This window comes from Anomalospiza imberbis, chromosome 10 (genome assembly GCF_031753505.1).
Source record: "Anomalospiza imberbis isolate Cuckoo-Finch-1a 21T00152 chromosome 10, ASM3175350v1, whole genome shotgun sequence".
Classification (NCBI taxonomy): Eukaryota; Metazoa; Chordata; class Aves; order Passeriformes; family Viduidae; genus Anomalospiza; species Anomalospiza imberbis.
Window position 1 is genome coordinate 8,751,186 of NC_089690.1, and position 15,306 is coordinate 8,766,491.

The 15,306-nt window shown below is 58.2% G+C and overlaps 1 protein-coding gene across 2 annotated transcripts in view; it reads left to right on the forward strand.

Moving 5' to 3' along the window:
* The window catches only part of EPHB3 (EPH receptor B3), a 29,660-nt gene extending 19,109 nt beyond the window's left edge, over window positions 1-10,551 (forward strand). The window contains exons 4-16 of one of the 2 annotated variants that reach the window (XM_068200425.1): window positions 2,735-2,890; window positions 3,021-3,356; window positions 4,142-4,266; window positions 4,422-4,590; window positions 4,685-4,790; window positions 5,158-5,255; window positions 5,422-5,544; window positions 5,643-5,890; window positions 6,133-6,348; window positions 6,441-6,590; window positions 6,685-6,878; window positions 7,045-7,200; window positions 7,511-10,551. In XM_068200425.1, the coding sequence (XP_068056526.1) occupies window positions 2,735-2,890; window positions 3,021-3,356; window positions 4,142-4,266; window positions 4,422-4,590; window positions 4,685-4,790; window positions 5,158-5,255; window positions 5,422-5,544; window positions 5,643-5,890; window positions 6,133-6,348; window positions 6,441-6,590; window positions 6,685-6,878; window positions 7,045-7,200; window positions 7,511-7,619 (2,186 nt within the window). In that variant the 3' untranslated portion in view covers window positions 7,620-10,551. The remainder of the gene's footprint in view (window positions 1-2,734; window positions 2,891-3,020; window positions 3,357-4,141; window positions 4,267-4,421; window positions 4,591-4,684; window positions 4,791-5,157; window positions 5,256-5,421; window positions 5,545-5,642; window positions 5,891-6,132; window positions 6,349-6,440; window positions 6,591-6,684; window positions 6,879-7,044; window positions 7,201-7,510) is intronic. The other variant, XM_068200426.1, reaches the window with a different exon arrangement.
* The last annotated feature ends 4,755 nt before the right edge of the window (window positions 10,552-15,306 follow it).

A 15,306-nucleotide genomic window follows, 5' to 3' on the forward strand; every position in this document is an offset into this window, starting at 1 on the left:
GGAGATGTGATCTGTGTGCAGAGGTTCAGAGTTGTTATTTTATTTGAGGACACTTCAGCAGGAAAAGTGCTTATGCAAAGCTCTCGGCAGGGAGAAGGGAGCCTGGCTTCCCAGCTCCGGCTGGATGGAGTCACGTTCCCACTCCAGAGCTCCCAGGCTCGTTCCGCAGCGTGCCGGCCAAGACAGTGGTTGTTGTACAGGCAGTTTCTTGCAGAGAAGAGATGACACAGCGGCTTATCCACCAGGGACCTGGGATCAGCTTTCAGCTTGGTTACAGCCTTCAAATGTGGCGGCTGAGAGCTGTCACGCTGCCACCGAGGTCTTTATGCTCTGATTTATTAAGCAGAGTTGGAAATTTACACACTGGAGTGCATCTGGGCCTCGATCCCTCTGCTGCTCTTCCCCTTTTTAACAGGGCTGGTTCATGGCTCATCCCCCTCCTGCCAGGATGGCATGAGGATGCAAAGAAAAGGCCTTTGTCCCTTGTGCCTGCACTGGGCACTACTTAGAGGTGGCAGGGAACTGCTGAAGGACAGCTCTGCCTGTGCCTTCCTTCTGTGTCTGGGAGGCCACTGTCACCTCCATGCCCATAACCCACTGGGCACCGGCTGGCACTTCATGTGCAGGAGACCAAGTGCCCTCGTCCCTCCTGCATCCTTTGCAAGCACCTGGCTGTCCTTGGCTGCCATGCCGTGCCTGTGCTGTCAGCTTCACACAAGCTCAGGTTGCTCCAGCTTCACTCTCCCCCCAACAAGCCTGTTCAGGGGGTTTTGTCCATGATGGATCTGGGCTCCTCTCCATAACCAAAGCATGTTTGGCAGCTTTCTGAGCCCAGAGCGTTCCTGTCCAAGAGGTTTCAGTCATCTCTCATTCCTCAACAATCTGGTTCCTTATGTGTGAATCTGCATCCACCCAGTTTGAACCGCCCGGGACTCCAGCCGGGGTGCGTCTGCCTCTGCCAAGGCTTCTCTGCGACCTCTGGGCCTCTGCTGTCCACATAAAGACACATTTTCTGATGGCCTGGTTGTCCCAGACTGGGGAGACAGAAGCCATGGACCTGCTGGCTTCCCATTGCTTGCCAAGGAGCAGATCTGTGCACTGCTTTGCCTTCCAGCCTGCACAGTCAGGACGGGCAAAGCTTTCATGTCCAAAGGGAAGGCCCAGAGGCTGGGTGAACTCAGGTCAAGGAGCTGGAGTTAGTTGAACCATGTAGTCAGTCCTGTTTTGACCAAAGAAGAGTCTCTCTGCTGGAAGGCTCGCACCCTGGGAGCAGGAAGCAGCTCCTGACAGCCATTCAGGCAGAGGGGCTGGAGAGCAGGCAGTTGTCTCTGCAAAGGCTGCTCTCACATCCCCCTGGCCAGCAGCACTGCACAGGAGCGGGGCTTCTCCCTCGGGGTTGCTGCTGCTTGGTGCCTGGACAAACCAGGGATTTAAGGATAGCACCTGGAGCTGTGTGCGGGTCCCTGCGGGGCCGGCCTGGCAGCCTGTGACTCACAGCACCACACGCCCCATGTGGGGCTGCAACCAGCCGGAAAACTTCCACTGAGGGTGTCGGGAGATGCCTCATAGCAGGAAACTTCCACTTGCCACAGCCTGGTGAAGCACCAGGAAACCTCCTCCTGTTTTCAGGATGATGTGTGACAGACGTGGGAGGGTTACATGCCCTCAGAGCTTCCCTGACATGGTGGAGCAAGGAGGATGTGCCCTCCTTTGGGGCCATCGGTGCTGATGCTGCCCCAGCTGTGGCAAACAGGGTGATGCTGAAGCAGAGCCGGCACCAGTGGGTCTCTCAACTCATCCGGCTGTGAACACAGGGCACAGAATCTGCTTCCTTGCTTCCTTGGGCAGCAATGTGATAAACTGGGCTATTTTGAGGTGTGGGTCAGGTTCCTGAGGCCGCTCTGCTCCTCGGCTCAAGTGCTGTTAAGCCGTTCACGTGCCCCTCATTACAAATAAACACCTTGGGGTGACAATCGGGCCGTATCCCAGGACTCGTGGCTCCTTGAAGGACCCTGATCGGAAGCGGAGGAGGGAGGTGGCAGTGATGCTGAAGCAGCTCTTCAGCCAAGGACCTGCAGGAATGTTTTCATCTCGCTCAGTGCTCCACTTGAGCCGACCTCATGAGGTGCCGCCACCCCGGGACTGAGAAGTGGCTCAAGAGCCTGAGGCGGAAGGTTTGGGGCTGAGTGGCTGATTTTGGGTGGTGGAGGCCTCTCGCAGGGGCTGCTGCAGACAGGGCTGCAGACTTCTTTCCTTCCCAGCCGTATTTCCCCAGAGGATGGACCTGGCAGCGTGAGGGTTGCCAGGCCTGGAAACCAGCATGGCCTTCCTCCATGGAAGGGAGCATGGTAAGACCCTTGGGAAGGGCAGTGAAGAAACAAAACTGAGGAATGGAGCTCTGGATGGACCTGCTCTGTCCTCCCATACTGCTGGTGGTGACCAACTCTTCCCACCTCAGATTACCTCGGGCCTGCTGCTGGAGCCCAGCATTTCCTGGCAGAGCTGTGCCTGAGCCATCTGGTGCTTCCAGCAGCCCACTTTTCTCACCCTTCCCAGCCGTGAGTCCCTGGGCATGGCTGATGGCAGTGGAAAGGCTTGTAGGAGGCCTGAGGTTTTCAAGCTACTGATCAAAGAATTGGCAGGGCAGCGACGAAGAGTCTGCCCAGCTATGGTGGGAGCAGTGAATATTTTCTGGGTTCACTTTATAACTCAAGTCTGTTTTTCTTTCCTCCAGCGTGTGGCCCCGGAACCTTCAAATCTAAGCAGGGGGAAGGTCCCTGCTCCCCCTGCCCTCCCAATAGCCGGACCACCTCTGGAGCAGCAATGGTCTGCACTTGTCGAAACGGCTTTTTCCGGGCAGACACGGACCCCGCAGACAGCGCCTGCACCAGTGAGTCCGGCTCTGGGCAAGGAGGGGGGGCAAGGGAAGCTGTGGAGGTGATGGGGGTCTGTGCTGTGCCCGTGCCAGGGGTGAGCTGGACATGAAGACACCCACTCCTGCCCCTCACATTTCCCTGCAGGTGTCCCCTCAGCCCCCCGCAATGTCATCTCCAACGTGAACGAGACGTCGCTGGTGCTGGAGTGGAGCGAGCCGCAGGACACGGGTGGGCGGGATGACCTGCTCTACAACGTCATCTGCAAGAAGTGCAGCGTGGAGCGGCGCCTGTGCACCCGCTGCGACGACAACGTGGAGTTCGTGCCGCGCCAGCTCGGCCTCACTGAGCGACGCATCTACATCAGCAACCTGATGGCCCACACCCAGTACACTTTCGAGATCCAGGCCGTGAACGGCATCTCCAACAAGAATCCCTACCCTCCCCATTTTGCCTCTGTCAACATCACCACCAACCAGGCAGGTCAGTGAAGCCACCAGGGAGCAGGGGCTGTATCTCCTCCACAGAGCGGAGTGGAGCAAAGATTTCTTTCTGACAGCCTGGGAGGCTGCAGTCCTTTGTGGTGCTGCCTAACTGGCTCTCTGAGCCTGCATCTAATCCCCTGGGTAAACTCTTCTCTCTGTTTAAAGCATGTCCCTAGAGGAGATGAGATCAGAACACATGCAAGTGGAGAAGACTAGGGCTGGCAGATGCTCCAGAGAGCTCTGGATCTTCTAGACCTACCCCAGAGATGCTGTGCCTGCTGCGAGGGGAGGAGGAAGGAAATGAGCTTTCTCTCCTGTATGCCTGGGAAGGCTCAGCACCATCCCAAGCCTTTGCAGGCAGCCAAGTGCTCTGCCATTCCCTCCTTCCTCCCGCTCTGGCCCCGCTCCAGCGTGCTGGTAATCTCCAGCCACTGCGCACTGATCTGATTTCACGGGTCTTGCTGCTGGGGTGGAGCACAGAGCTCCTGGCAAATGGAGGAGGGGAGGGAGCCCCAGTTTGGGTTGGCAGGGCCCTTCCCCAAACCAGTCTGCAGCTAGGCATGGGGTGAAACATGACTTCAGTGCTATTTCTGAGGTTCCCCTTGGTGTTGAGATCACACCTCCTTATGGAGACTTGGGGAAGGCCAGTCTCAAAGCTTTTCCATGCCTTTCCACCAAGATTATCCAAGCAGGTCACAAGCAGAGCATTCCCTACACTGTGTGGGATGGTGAAGGGGGAAACCTGGTGCAGGTGGCTCATTCCTTCCCTGCCCTCCTTCCTAGCCCCATCTGCTGTACCGACGATGCACCTGCACAGCAGCACTGGGAACAGCATGACGCTGTCATGGACTCCCCCAGAGAGACCCAATGGCATCATTCTGGACTATGAGATCAAGTACTCGGAGAAGGTAAAGTAGGAACAGCCTTTTCCCTCCTCCAGCCCTTCTAGTTGGCCATCAGCACCATGGCATAGGAGGTCCCTGCAAACCTGGTGCCCGGGGGATGTGGGAGCCAGCAAATGGAGGGTGGCTTCACAGAGGTGACACCCACATCTCCCCTACAGCAAGGCCAGAGTGATGGCATCGCCAACACAGTCACCAGTCAGAAGAACTCAGTGCGGCTGGATGGGCTGAAGGCCAATGCTCGGTACATGGTGCAGGTCCGGGCACGCACCGTGGCAGGATATGGCCGCTACAGCCTCCCCACGGAGTTCCAGACAACTGCGGAGGGCGGTAGGTGCCAGCACTGGGCTGCCTCCATCGCCCAGCCCTCCCATGCATGCTCCTTTCCCAGCCTGATTTCTATTCCTGCCTCTCTTTCCATCAGGTTCCACCAGCAAGACTTTCCAGGAGCTGCCTTTGATCGTGGGTTCGGCCACTGCAGGGCTGGTGTTCGTCATCGTGGTGGTGGTGATTGCTATCGTCTGCTTCAGGTACTGGCTTTTCAGGGAAGAGGGCTTCAAATCTGGGTTTGGGGGCTGCTCATGTTTGCCACAGAGCTTTCCCCTTCACCTGTGGGCAGAGCTCTGGCAGCTCCAGTCACAGAGTGAAGGACTGGACTAGCCACACGCGAGTCCCAGAGCAGAGGTCCTGTGGGAGGATTGTGCCTCTGCTTCCCCAGCACGAGCTGGGCTCTGCCTATGCTCCTGCCATGCACTCAGCACAACTAGGCCATCTCCTCCCATTGCACCTCGGGTGGAGGGATGGCTCTGCACACAGGCTGCCAGAGGGAAGGCTCTCTGGCAGAGGCTGTCTGTGCTGGGATTTGGAAGTTGGCAGTTAATGTCTTTGCCCCATCAGGAAAGGGATGGTTACTGAACACCTCCTCTCGTCTCCTTTGGGCAGGAAGCAGCGCAACAACACCGACCCCGAGTACACGGAGAAGCTGCAGCAATATGGTGAGTGTCAGAGCCCCGCAAATGGACTCTGGCTGCCCTCTCCTAATTCCTGTCCCATGCAAAGGGGCAGCCTTTTCTAACAAGGGGTGGGCTGACAGCCAGCCAAGTGGCTTGACATCTGTCACCCTTGCTGCGTCCCTCCTGGTGATGGCTTCTGCCCTTGCAGTTACCCCTGGGATGAAGGTGTACATCGACCCCTTCACCTACGAGGACCCAAATGAAGCTGTCCGGGAATTTGCCAAAGAGATTGACATCTCCTGTGTGAAAATTGAGGAGGTCATTGGAGCAGGCAAGTCCTGGGGCTTGGCATAGCATGTTCTGAGACTGCTGCCTCTCACCCTGTTCTGTGGCTCACCGTGCTGCTCCCCTCTCTCCTTCCCACTACAGGGGAGTTTGGTGAGGTGTGCCGTGGGCGCCTGAAGCTGCCTGGCCGCCGCGAGATCTTCGTGGCCATCAAGACACTGAAGGTGGGCTACACGGAGCGGCAGCGGCGGGACTTCCTGAGTGAGGCCAGCATCATGGGCCAGTTCGACCACCCCAACATCATCCACCTGGAGGGGGTGGTGACCAAGAGCCGCCCCGTCATGATCATCACAGAATTCATGGAGAACTGTGCGCTTGACTCCTTCCTCCGGGTGAGCATCCATCCCGTCCTGCCCTGGGCTGGGGGCTGCAGTGCATGGCGGGCAGCAGGTCTGAGCCCTTCTCCACCTCTCTACATTGTCATGCTGGTGTCCCCAGGGTTAAGGTCTTCACAGACAACATGAGTGGGAGAAGAGGGGTGGCTCTAGGGAGGAGGACAATGATGGTAGCACATTGGGATCCTTCCCCTATCTGTTCAGGGTGTTGCAAACCCCTCTGATCTCTCCTCTGGCAGTTGAATGATGGGCAGTTCACAGTCATCCAGCTGGTGGGAATGATGCGAGGCATTGCCGCTGGCATGAAGTACCTTTCGGAGATGAACTATGTGCATCGGGATCTGGCTGCCCGCAACATCCTGGTCAACAGCAACTTGGTCTGCAAAGTGTCTGACTTCGGGCTCTCTCGCTTTCTGGAGGATGACCCAGCTGACCCCACCTACACCAGCTCCCTGGTATGGGACACTCACAAGGATTCTACTGATCTGGGGGTGGGGGGAAAACACCTCAGGTATGCACTAAATCGTGGAGCTGTGTATCTGTGCAGGGAGGCAAGATCCCAATCAGATGGACAGCTCCTGAGGCCATCGCCTACCGCAAATTCACTTCAGCCAGCGACGTGTGGAGCTACGGCATTGTCATGTGGGAAGTGATGTCCTACGGGGAGCGACCTTACTGGGACATGTCCAACCAGGATGTAAGCGCTCTCTGGGGAGTAGGGAACTGGGAGCTGTAGGCTGCCTGTGGGAGGCCAGGTGCCTCACAACCTGCCTCTGCCTATCTTTCCGCAGGTGATCAATGCCGTGGAGCAGGATTACCGCCTGCCACCCCCCATGGACTGCCCCACTGCACTGCACCAGCTGATGCTGGACTGCTGGGTGCGGGACCGCAACCTGAGGCCCAAATTTGCACAGATTGTCAACACGCTGGACAAGCTCATCCGCAATGCTGCCAGCCTGAAGGTCATCGCCAGCGTCCAGTCTGGGTCAGTGACATCCTTTGTTTCCAGCCAGCACTTACCCCAGTTCCAGGGAACACTGGAGTGATTGGGAATAGAGCTGTGGGAGGGTGGGGATAAGAAATATCCCTCACTTCCAGTTACACCTTTCCATGCCCTGCTCCTTGTGACCCGTGGCTCTCTTGCCCTTTAGCATCTCCCAACCGCTCTTGGACCGCACTGTCCCGGATTACACCACCTTCACCACCGTGGGAGACTGGCTGGATGCCATCAAAATGGGACGGTACAAGGAGAACTTCGTCAATGCTGGGTTTGCCTCCTTTGATCTGGTGGCACAGATGACTGCGGAGTAAGTCCCTGCTTGGAGGGGAGGAGGGAGAAAACTGGGACTGGGGCTGCTGCACACTGTCCCTTGCCTATCTGACAGCCGCCTCCTCCCACCTGGGTTCTGGTGGGCTGAATTAAGAACAGAGATTCAGTATCCAATCCCAAGGGACTTCAGGTTTAGGATTCAGCATCCAGTCCGCTCTGGTGTTAGAGGGAGCACTGCAGCTTGGCAGAGGGCTGTAATGATGGATAGGTCCCTTGCTCCAGTGGGGCAGGGCCACATGTTGATGTTGCTGGTGGCTGGGGGCTAAGTCGTCACCTTTTCCTTGCAGGGACCTGCTGAGGATAGGGGTGACACTAGCAGGACACCAGAAGAAGATCCTGAGCAGCATTCAGGACATGAGGCTGCAGATGAACCAGACGCTCCCAGTGCAGGTTTGACCACAGGGGACTCTGCATTGGAACGGACCAAGGGAACCTGCCAAAAAGGTTCAGTTTGCGGTGCAGCCCAGCTTCCTGTTTTCCCCTCCACATGGCGCTCCTCTGCCTCGGACGGTCGCCTGGGACGGGATGGGACGGGACGCCCTTCCCTGGATTGAAGGCACTCATGCTGAGGGAGCCCAGCTTTTCGTCCCTTGTCCTGGAATGGCGAGGCAGCAACACATCTTCATATTGAAGATGGATTATGGGACAGAGATGGCACATCCCACTTCCCACCCTGTCTTGGTGCTCATCGGTTTGAAGAGTTGTTCTGCTTCTTGGATTTCTTTTCACCCTGTTTTCCCCCCAATCCTCACTTCCCTCACCTCCCCGAGGCCACAGACTGTTGACCCGTCCACCGAGTCCATCAGACATGTCCGAAGCCTTCCCTAACTCTGTTCCCCACATGGAAGCAGCCGGGGGAGGCCGAGCCAGCGACAGGGCTGGGGCCACCAGCCCCAGACAATCACTCCTTTCCTCCAGCCCTGGCAAACCCTCCACCCAAGGGTCTGCACTGGAACATATCCAAAGGGAAGGCTTCGCTCCCTTTTTTGGCTTTGCACGCCAGAACCCGAACCCGATTTACTATGCAGGGAGTTAGGCAAAAAAAAAAAAAAAAAAAAAAGAAAAAAGAAAAAAAAAGAGATATATTAAAAAAAGATAAGAGGGAGCAGAAAGGGGAGGGAGGGGGACCAGGTGCCCGGCTCCTCATCTCTTACCCTCTTGGTTCTCCTGGCTGGCTCTGGACTGCAGAGCGAGGCCATCAGCACGTTTGCACAGGGACCCTCCGCCCCCGGACCGACGGCAGCCGCGCTCCCCCCGAGGGGCCGGAGAGCGGGGCTGGGGCGGGGGCTGCGCCGGGGGCCGCGGCTCCCCCAGCCTCCTCTTTTTATGCAGAAGGAGCAGGTGCCGCCGGCGCGGCTGCCCGCTCCTGACACACGCTGTGATTGCTGCCAAAAGACTCACTCACCTTTCCCTGAGGATTCACTGCAGCCCGGTTCCTCCGAGCCGAGGGAGAGACTCCCAGCGTGCCTGAGTGTGCGTGAGTGTGTGCATGCGTGCGTGGGTGTGTGCTGGCCGCAGGACTGTGGGAGGCAATGGGCAGAATAAAGGCAATAAGAATTTTACCCGTTTCCTTTGCTCGATCGCGCTCTCATTGGATGGGCCCGGCTGCCTGCAGCTTCGCTGCCCACCAGGGTCATCCTTCTCCTCCTCCTCCTGGCCGACCCCCAGCTGGCTGTGTGCCCCTTTCTGCTCTCCCCTTCTCTTGCTGTCATGTTTTCAGGTTGTCCGACAGGGACCAGGCAGTGATGCTGTACCAACCCTGTGGTGCTGGGAGACCCAGCACGCTCCCCGTGAGGCATATAGGCTGGAGGCTCTGAGTCCCAGGTCAGAGCCAGTCAGGAAACTCTAATGTACTAGAAATGCTCAGCATTTTTTTCCCCCATACCCTCCTCAAGTCAAGCTGGAATTGTGGGAACCAAACCAGGATTGTGAAAGCCAAGCAGGGAACAGCCGTGCACACTGCTCATCTAGTGCCAGAGGGTCCCCACAGCTCTGGGGCTTCTCCATAGGGCACTGCTCCTCCCCTGCCTCCCTTTGGGCAGTCTGCCTTCAGCAGGAGGGTTGCAGTAGCCCCTGGCACCCCTGCATTACTGGCCTCACTCCTCTACAAAATGGCTCTTGAGCAGGGGAGAGCTTGAGCAGGGGAGAGCTCACCAGAGTGAACAGACCAGCTGCAGGTGGCAAAGTAACCCCCTGGGAGAGCAGATCTGGGGGGGCACATGCCCTCAGTCTAGGGGAGATTTGTCCACAGTAGCCAAGTGGAACCCCGGTTGCTTTTCCTGGGTTTCTCAGGTCCCCTCAGCTGCACTGCCTTGCTAACTGGCTTCTAGAGTGCTTTGCTGGCAGTCCAGAGGGGCAAGTGGTCTCTCCCCAAAATGAGGAGGTGCACCCCTATGCTCCCTTAGTGCTTGGCCCCAGTCCCCTCCTCCCCAGGCTGACACAGCAGGTGCCGTTTTTTCCCTTCCCTTGGAACAGGCCTGCCCTTGGGTTTCTCATTAACCCCGTCCTCCTTCACAGGGTAAACAAGTCCAGGAGGGCAGTAGCAGCAGGTCTTGCAGCAGGAATGGTCTGCCCACATCCCACCATCTCCTCTGCGAGATGTATCTGGGATGTTGGCTGACAGGGACACCACAGCCCCATTTTTTCTGGGGTTTCCCATCCTGGCTTGCTCCCTGCCCTGGCTGCTCCCCAGCCCTGCCATGGTGAGACCCCAAACAGCAGCGCTGGGCAGACTTCACCCCTCTCCCAGATCAGGAGAAGAAACCTGGCATTGAGAGGCTTTTAAAAGCAAGTGGCTGAAGAGGTATGAGAGCATGTTTGGGGCTTGCTAACCACCCACAGCCTCTCCATGCAGAAGCACAATGGGGCACAGGGGCTGCTCCTGCCTCCCTTTCCCCCCAGCCCCTGCTGCTGCAAAGTTTGGGGTCCCACGAGCCCTGGTGCATCTCAAACATCCCCATCTCAGTCCTCCATCCTGGCCTGGCTTTGCTTTGAGGAGGTTGTTCTCATTTTAAACAACAAACCCCTTCTGCCACCCTTCTCTATGCACACCCTGCTCCCATGGGGCAGGACACACCATCCCTGCAGCCAGCCCCAGGTCTCACCCCAGCCACAGGGGTGCACCCAGGAGTGCACCCAGCAGCTCTCCACATCCTGTACCTGCCTCCTCCCTTTCCATACAGATCTGGGGGAAAGCTGTGTTCCATGGTGAAAGAAAAGCAACAACGAAAAACAGCAGCCAGGGAAATCAATGCGAGCGTGCGTTTGTAAAAATATTTTTTAACGGAAAGACTTTTTTTCAATTAAATTATTTAAGGAATTTTATGGAGGTCTGTGGTGCCTGTGTGGTTCTTGGGGGCTCTAGGTGGCAGGGAGCCCTGTGCTGGACAGGTGAGGGTATGTTTGGGCACTGTGTTTAAAAGTGGGTCCATGGCAGTGAGCAGGAGCCACTTGACCCCACGGGGGTGCAAGCCCAGTCTAATCCCCGCCCAAAAGATGCTCCCTGCCTTCTCTGGGAACAGGCAGTGGGTGAGGACATTTTCAGGAGCTGCGTGGACCAGATGATGCTCCCAGGGCCGCCAGCCCTCGGGTGCTACTGCGGGAAAATCCTGGGGCCATGGGGATGGGAGCAGCTTGGGGTGGCCCCTGGGGAGCGTGGTGGCCAGGCTGGGCTGGGGGGAAGGCAAGCCCTGCCTGCACCCCTGCCTGTGCTCTGCCCGCGCCCTGCGCTCCCCGCTCCCAGCCCATGCAAAAGAGCCTTTTGTGCTGCTGGGTTTTTTCCCCCCTTTTAATTCCTAACCAGGAGATTAAGGGAAGACAAAGGCTACGATTGTTCCCGCTCTGCAGAGAGCTGGAAAGTTCGGGGAGGGGGGATCGTCCCTTTCCAGACAGACCCAGAGGAGGGGGACATGTGCCCCAGGTGGAGGGGCCGGCATGGGGGGAACACCCTGGGAGCGGCGGTGGAGGGTCCCAGGGGCACAGCTGGGATGAAGGCACACCGAGCGTGAAGGGGGATCCCTGCTGGGGTGGCCCGGAGGCTCAGGGCTCCAGCGGGAGGGTGGGAGCTCTCTGCAGCGGAGAAGGAGGAGGAAGGCTGAGGAGGATGGGTTGGCCGGCTCGCCGGCTGCTTGGCGTTTTCCCTGCTAACTCTTGGCTGACACCTCCACAACTTGGCAGGGAGAGGATCCCGCAGCCCCGTCAGCCGCCTGGGGCCGGCACAGCTGGAAGGGATCACGGCTCGGCATGGCTCGGCACAGCTTGGCACAGCACATCTGTGACCCGGCAGGCCAGCAAGAGGCACGGGGCAGTGAGGACACAGGCTTTCTCCACATCCTCCACCATGCCTTGTCCCCACTGCCACCCTGTGCCCAAGGGAAAGGCCAAGCACAGCCGTGCTGGGGCCACATCCTGAACCCACTCAGCCAAGGACGGGCCGGACGCCGGCCAGGCGGGTCATTGCCTCATGGCTGGAGCCAAGGACACACCATGGCCCGGGAAGGGCTGTCCCCACAGCACAAGGGACAAGACCCAGCACATTTTCCCATGCTCACAAGAAGCCACGAAACACCCACGAACACCCCAGTTCTGCTCCTTCTGTTTCCCGTTAAGATTATTTATTGGTGATTTTTAAGACCACTTACAGACTCTGTTCACGTGCCAGGACCCTACACGGCTTTTTCCCAGGGCTTTTTTTTTAATTATGAAAAAAAAAAAAAACCAAACAAATTGTTTTAATCATTTTCTTTCCATTCCTTCCTTCCAGTCTCCTTTGGTTGCTAGCAGAAGACTTGCACATGGTGCAGCATCCGTCCTCATCTGCCACCACCACAGCCCGTCCTCCCTGCCCACTGCTGCCGGGGCTGCAGCCTCAACCCCCATCAGGGCTGAGTGTCCCCACAGGGAGGCCATGGGGAGCAAGACCCCCAGAAGCTGCCAGCCAGTTCTGGAAAAGGGGATCTGAGGGCTGGGGGGCTGCCTTGGGGAGCAGGAGGCGGCTCTCTTGCAGATGCCTGGGAGCTGACATCGCCTTTGGCAGCACAGCCAGCAAGCAAATGCACCCGCATCAATCACCCCACGCCTGTCTGCCGTGTTTGGGGAGCAGAATCTGACCCAACACTGGACCAGGAGGCAAAAAGCAGCTTTGGGTTATTAAATAAGACTAGGGCAATGCCTTGACTCAGTGCGGTCTGGGAAAGGCTGGATCTTCAGGGGGAATCCGATGGAAAGCAATGGTGGCCTTGCTGGTAGGTCTGGGGATGGTGCCAGGGGCTGCATTGCTCCCACCAAGGGCTGCCCTGGCTGGAAACACTGGCTTCTTCGGGAATGTGGGGAGCAAAGGACTGCTGCATGGCTGGAAGCAAGAGGTAGAGATGCCCCCAACCCTGCTAGCTTGCCTTACCCAGGTTTCACTGGCCAACACCCCTGCCCAGTCCTGAAGATATTGATGCCTGTGCCCCACATGGCAGCATTACCCATGCCACTGCCACCCAGCCCTTCCTGCCGCCTAAATGTGGCATCTTCAGATGAGGAGAGCCTTCACCCTGCCCCAGTCCCCCAACAAGCACAGCCCAGCTGCTGCTGAGCCCCCTTCCTGCCCCTCTCCCGCTTTGATCTCCCTCGGAGCCGGGGCCAGTATCGCCGCCGGGGCTGGGGGCCGCCCCGGGTGTCAGACTGGTTCAGCCACACATTTCTGGCTAATGAGAAATTTCCTCTCCCCGGCGCTCGGCCAGGTTTTTTTTAGCTCCGGTATCGCTACCCCACCTCTGCCTCCGCCACGGCAGGCTGAGTCACGGGGGGCCCGGGCCACCTCCCGCACGCTGGCTTCACCCACCAGCACGGTGCTTGCCAGCACCCTCTCCCCATGCTTTCCCCTGAGCATGGCATGTCCGGGAGCCTGGCAAAACCAAAACTCCGATGACCCATCGTGTTGCAAGAGCCAAAGACTCCCGAGTGATGCCCTGAAGCCGGGGTGGATGGGCTGAGCCTGGGGAGCGGTCGGTGCGGCAGCGGGTGGGGAGTTCGGCTGCCACACCCTGCTGTGCCCCATCGAACCAGCTGCCCTGGTCCGTGCTCAGAGAGCCACAGCTCGGGGCAGCTGGGGAACTTCAAAGGGAAGAGGAAAAGCAGCAGCCCCACTGTGTGTGAGGGTTTGGGCTTGGATCCCCACTCTCCATGTCACAGCCTGAAGCCATTTCGTGCCATTAACGGGTTTTCTCGCTCCGAACTCGCTAATGAGCCTGCGTGGGAAGCAGCAGGGACTGAGGGCCTCCAAACTGGGGCAGTGGAGGGAGAGAGCGGCTCCTAGCAGAGCATGTTTGGGGGGAGAGACAACCATCATCCACCCTTAACTCCCTGCCTTGAGTCCTGCTTGCTCTTTGTGCTCCCCAGCCAGCCCCGCTGACCCTCGCACATCCCTGCCATCCCAGCAGCCCCACCCTGGTGCCTGGAAAGAAGGATGTCTCATGTCACCACCTTACAGGTGGCTCAGATTCTGCCACCTCCTTGGTCTAGTTTCCCCCCACCCCACTGTCCCCATTGTCACCCAGGCGAGGAACCAGGACTGCACCCGGGGAGGATGAAGGTGAAACCATGACCCATCCCCAGGGCAGTGAGTCAGGCTGTGCCAGGTGACTTCTGCTGGAAAGCACCTCTCAGCACCATCCCTATTCTTGTCCCTGCCCATATCCCTGTTCCCGTCCCTGTGCCTGGCCCCATTCCCATCCCATAATGGCACAGAAGGACCCCACAGGAGTCACTGATAGAGAGGAGGGAGGTAAAAACTCCATGGAGGCGTTGGATGTTTCTGTCCACAGCCCAGCCTTGCAGGAAGTGGAGCAGGAGGATGAGCCAAGCCCGGGGCAGGAACACTGGAGCAGGAGTGCCAAGGTGTGTGAGCCAGCGTCATCAGTCCTGTGCAAACAAACACACGGGACCGCAGGGATGGGGGAGAGCCGGGCACAGGAATGGGGAAGGCCTGTCCCAGAACACCCTCAGCTCTGGGGCTCAGGGGTCAAGAACCCAGGGGATGGAGCCGTAGCACAGCACATCTGGGGGCTCGTATGAGGCAGGAGCGTCCCTGACAGTGTGATGGCAGCCGTGCTGTGGTCCCAGCCATTGCCCCATTGCCCCTTGTGCCCAGGCAGCAGGCAGGGGACAGGGTGCTCTGGCACCAGGGCTGTGGGCTCCCGTTCACACACTCCCGGCGGGTGGGCAGAGGGTGATGGACGAGGCCTCCATGCCGAGATAATCCTATCCCTGCCGGCCCGCGGCCGGCATTTATCTCATGCCAGGACTGACGTCACCCTCCAAGACCCCAGCCAAGGGGGCCTCACTGCTCTTCCTGGCTTTTCCCAGGGACAAGGGGCTTTGGGCCCCTCGCCCCAGGCTGCAAGCAGGTGGATTTATGACCACAGCCATGATCCAGCATCCAGGGGACAGGAGAGGCAACGAGACCTTTATAGCTTTAATACACCTTTCTGACAGTGAAGTTTAAATGGCCTCGTAAACCCCCTTGTCACCCACCCCCAGCAGAAGGCAGCAGTTTATTAGGGCTGTAATTCTTCTCCTGGCATTCCATCAGTGTCCTTTTAATCTGCACTTGGGGTTTTTTTATTTCTGCTTAATACCAGCAGCTGTAAATGCTGTTAGGGATCATCTTGTGCAGGGACTCTCTGGGGGGAGGCTGGGCACCAGGGCATGGATACGATGGAGCAGGGGGAGCTGGAGGCTGGGACAGCCCAGTTCCAGCTGAGGGGTCAAAGTGGTGAAGAGGAGCCAAATTTTCCTGCCCCAAGCACATGCCTCCTCTGCAAAGCAGGCCCAGGCAGGAATGCTTCCATGATGCAAGGAAAGCCTTTCCAGGGAACCTTGGGATTTCAGTAGCAGAGCCGGCCGGGAGCTAATCCTTTGTGCCAGGCTTTCCATTTTCATCTCATTAACTCCCGCTCTCTGTGCCGCTGCCCTCTCAGTTTTTCTGGTGGGGAGATAAGTCTCCGTGATCGGTGCGGTGAATCCTCCGCGCCTGCTCGCCCAACGCTCCCGGTTGGGCTGACGCTGGCAGGCAGCTTCCATCCAATTACAGCGG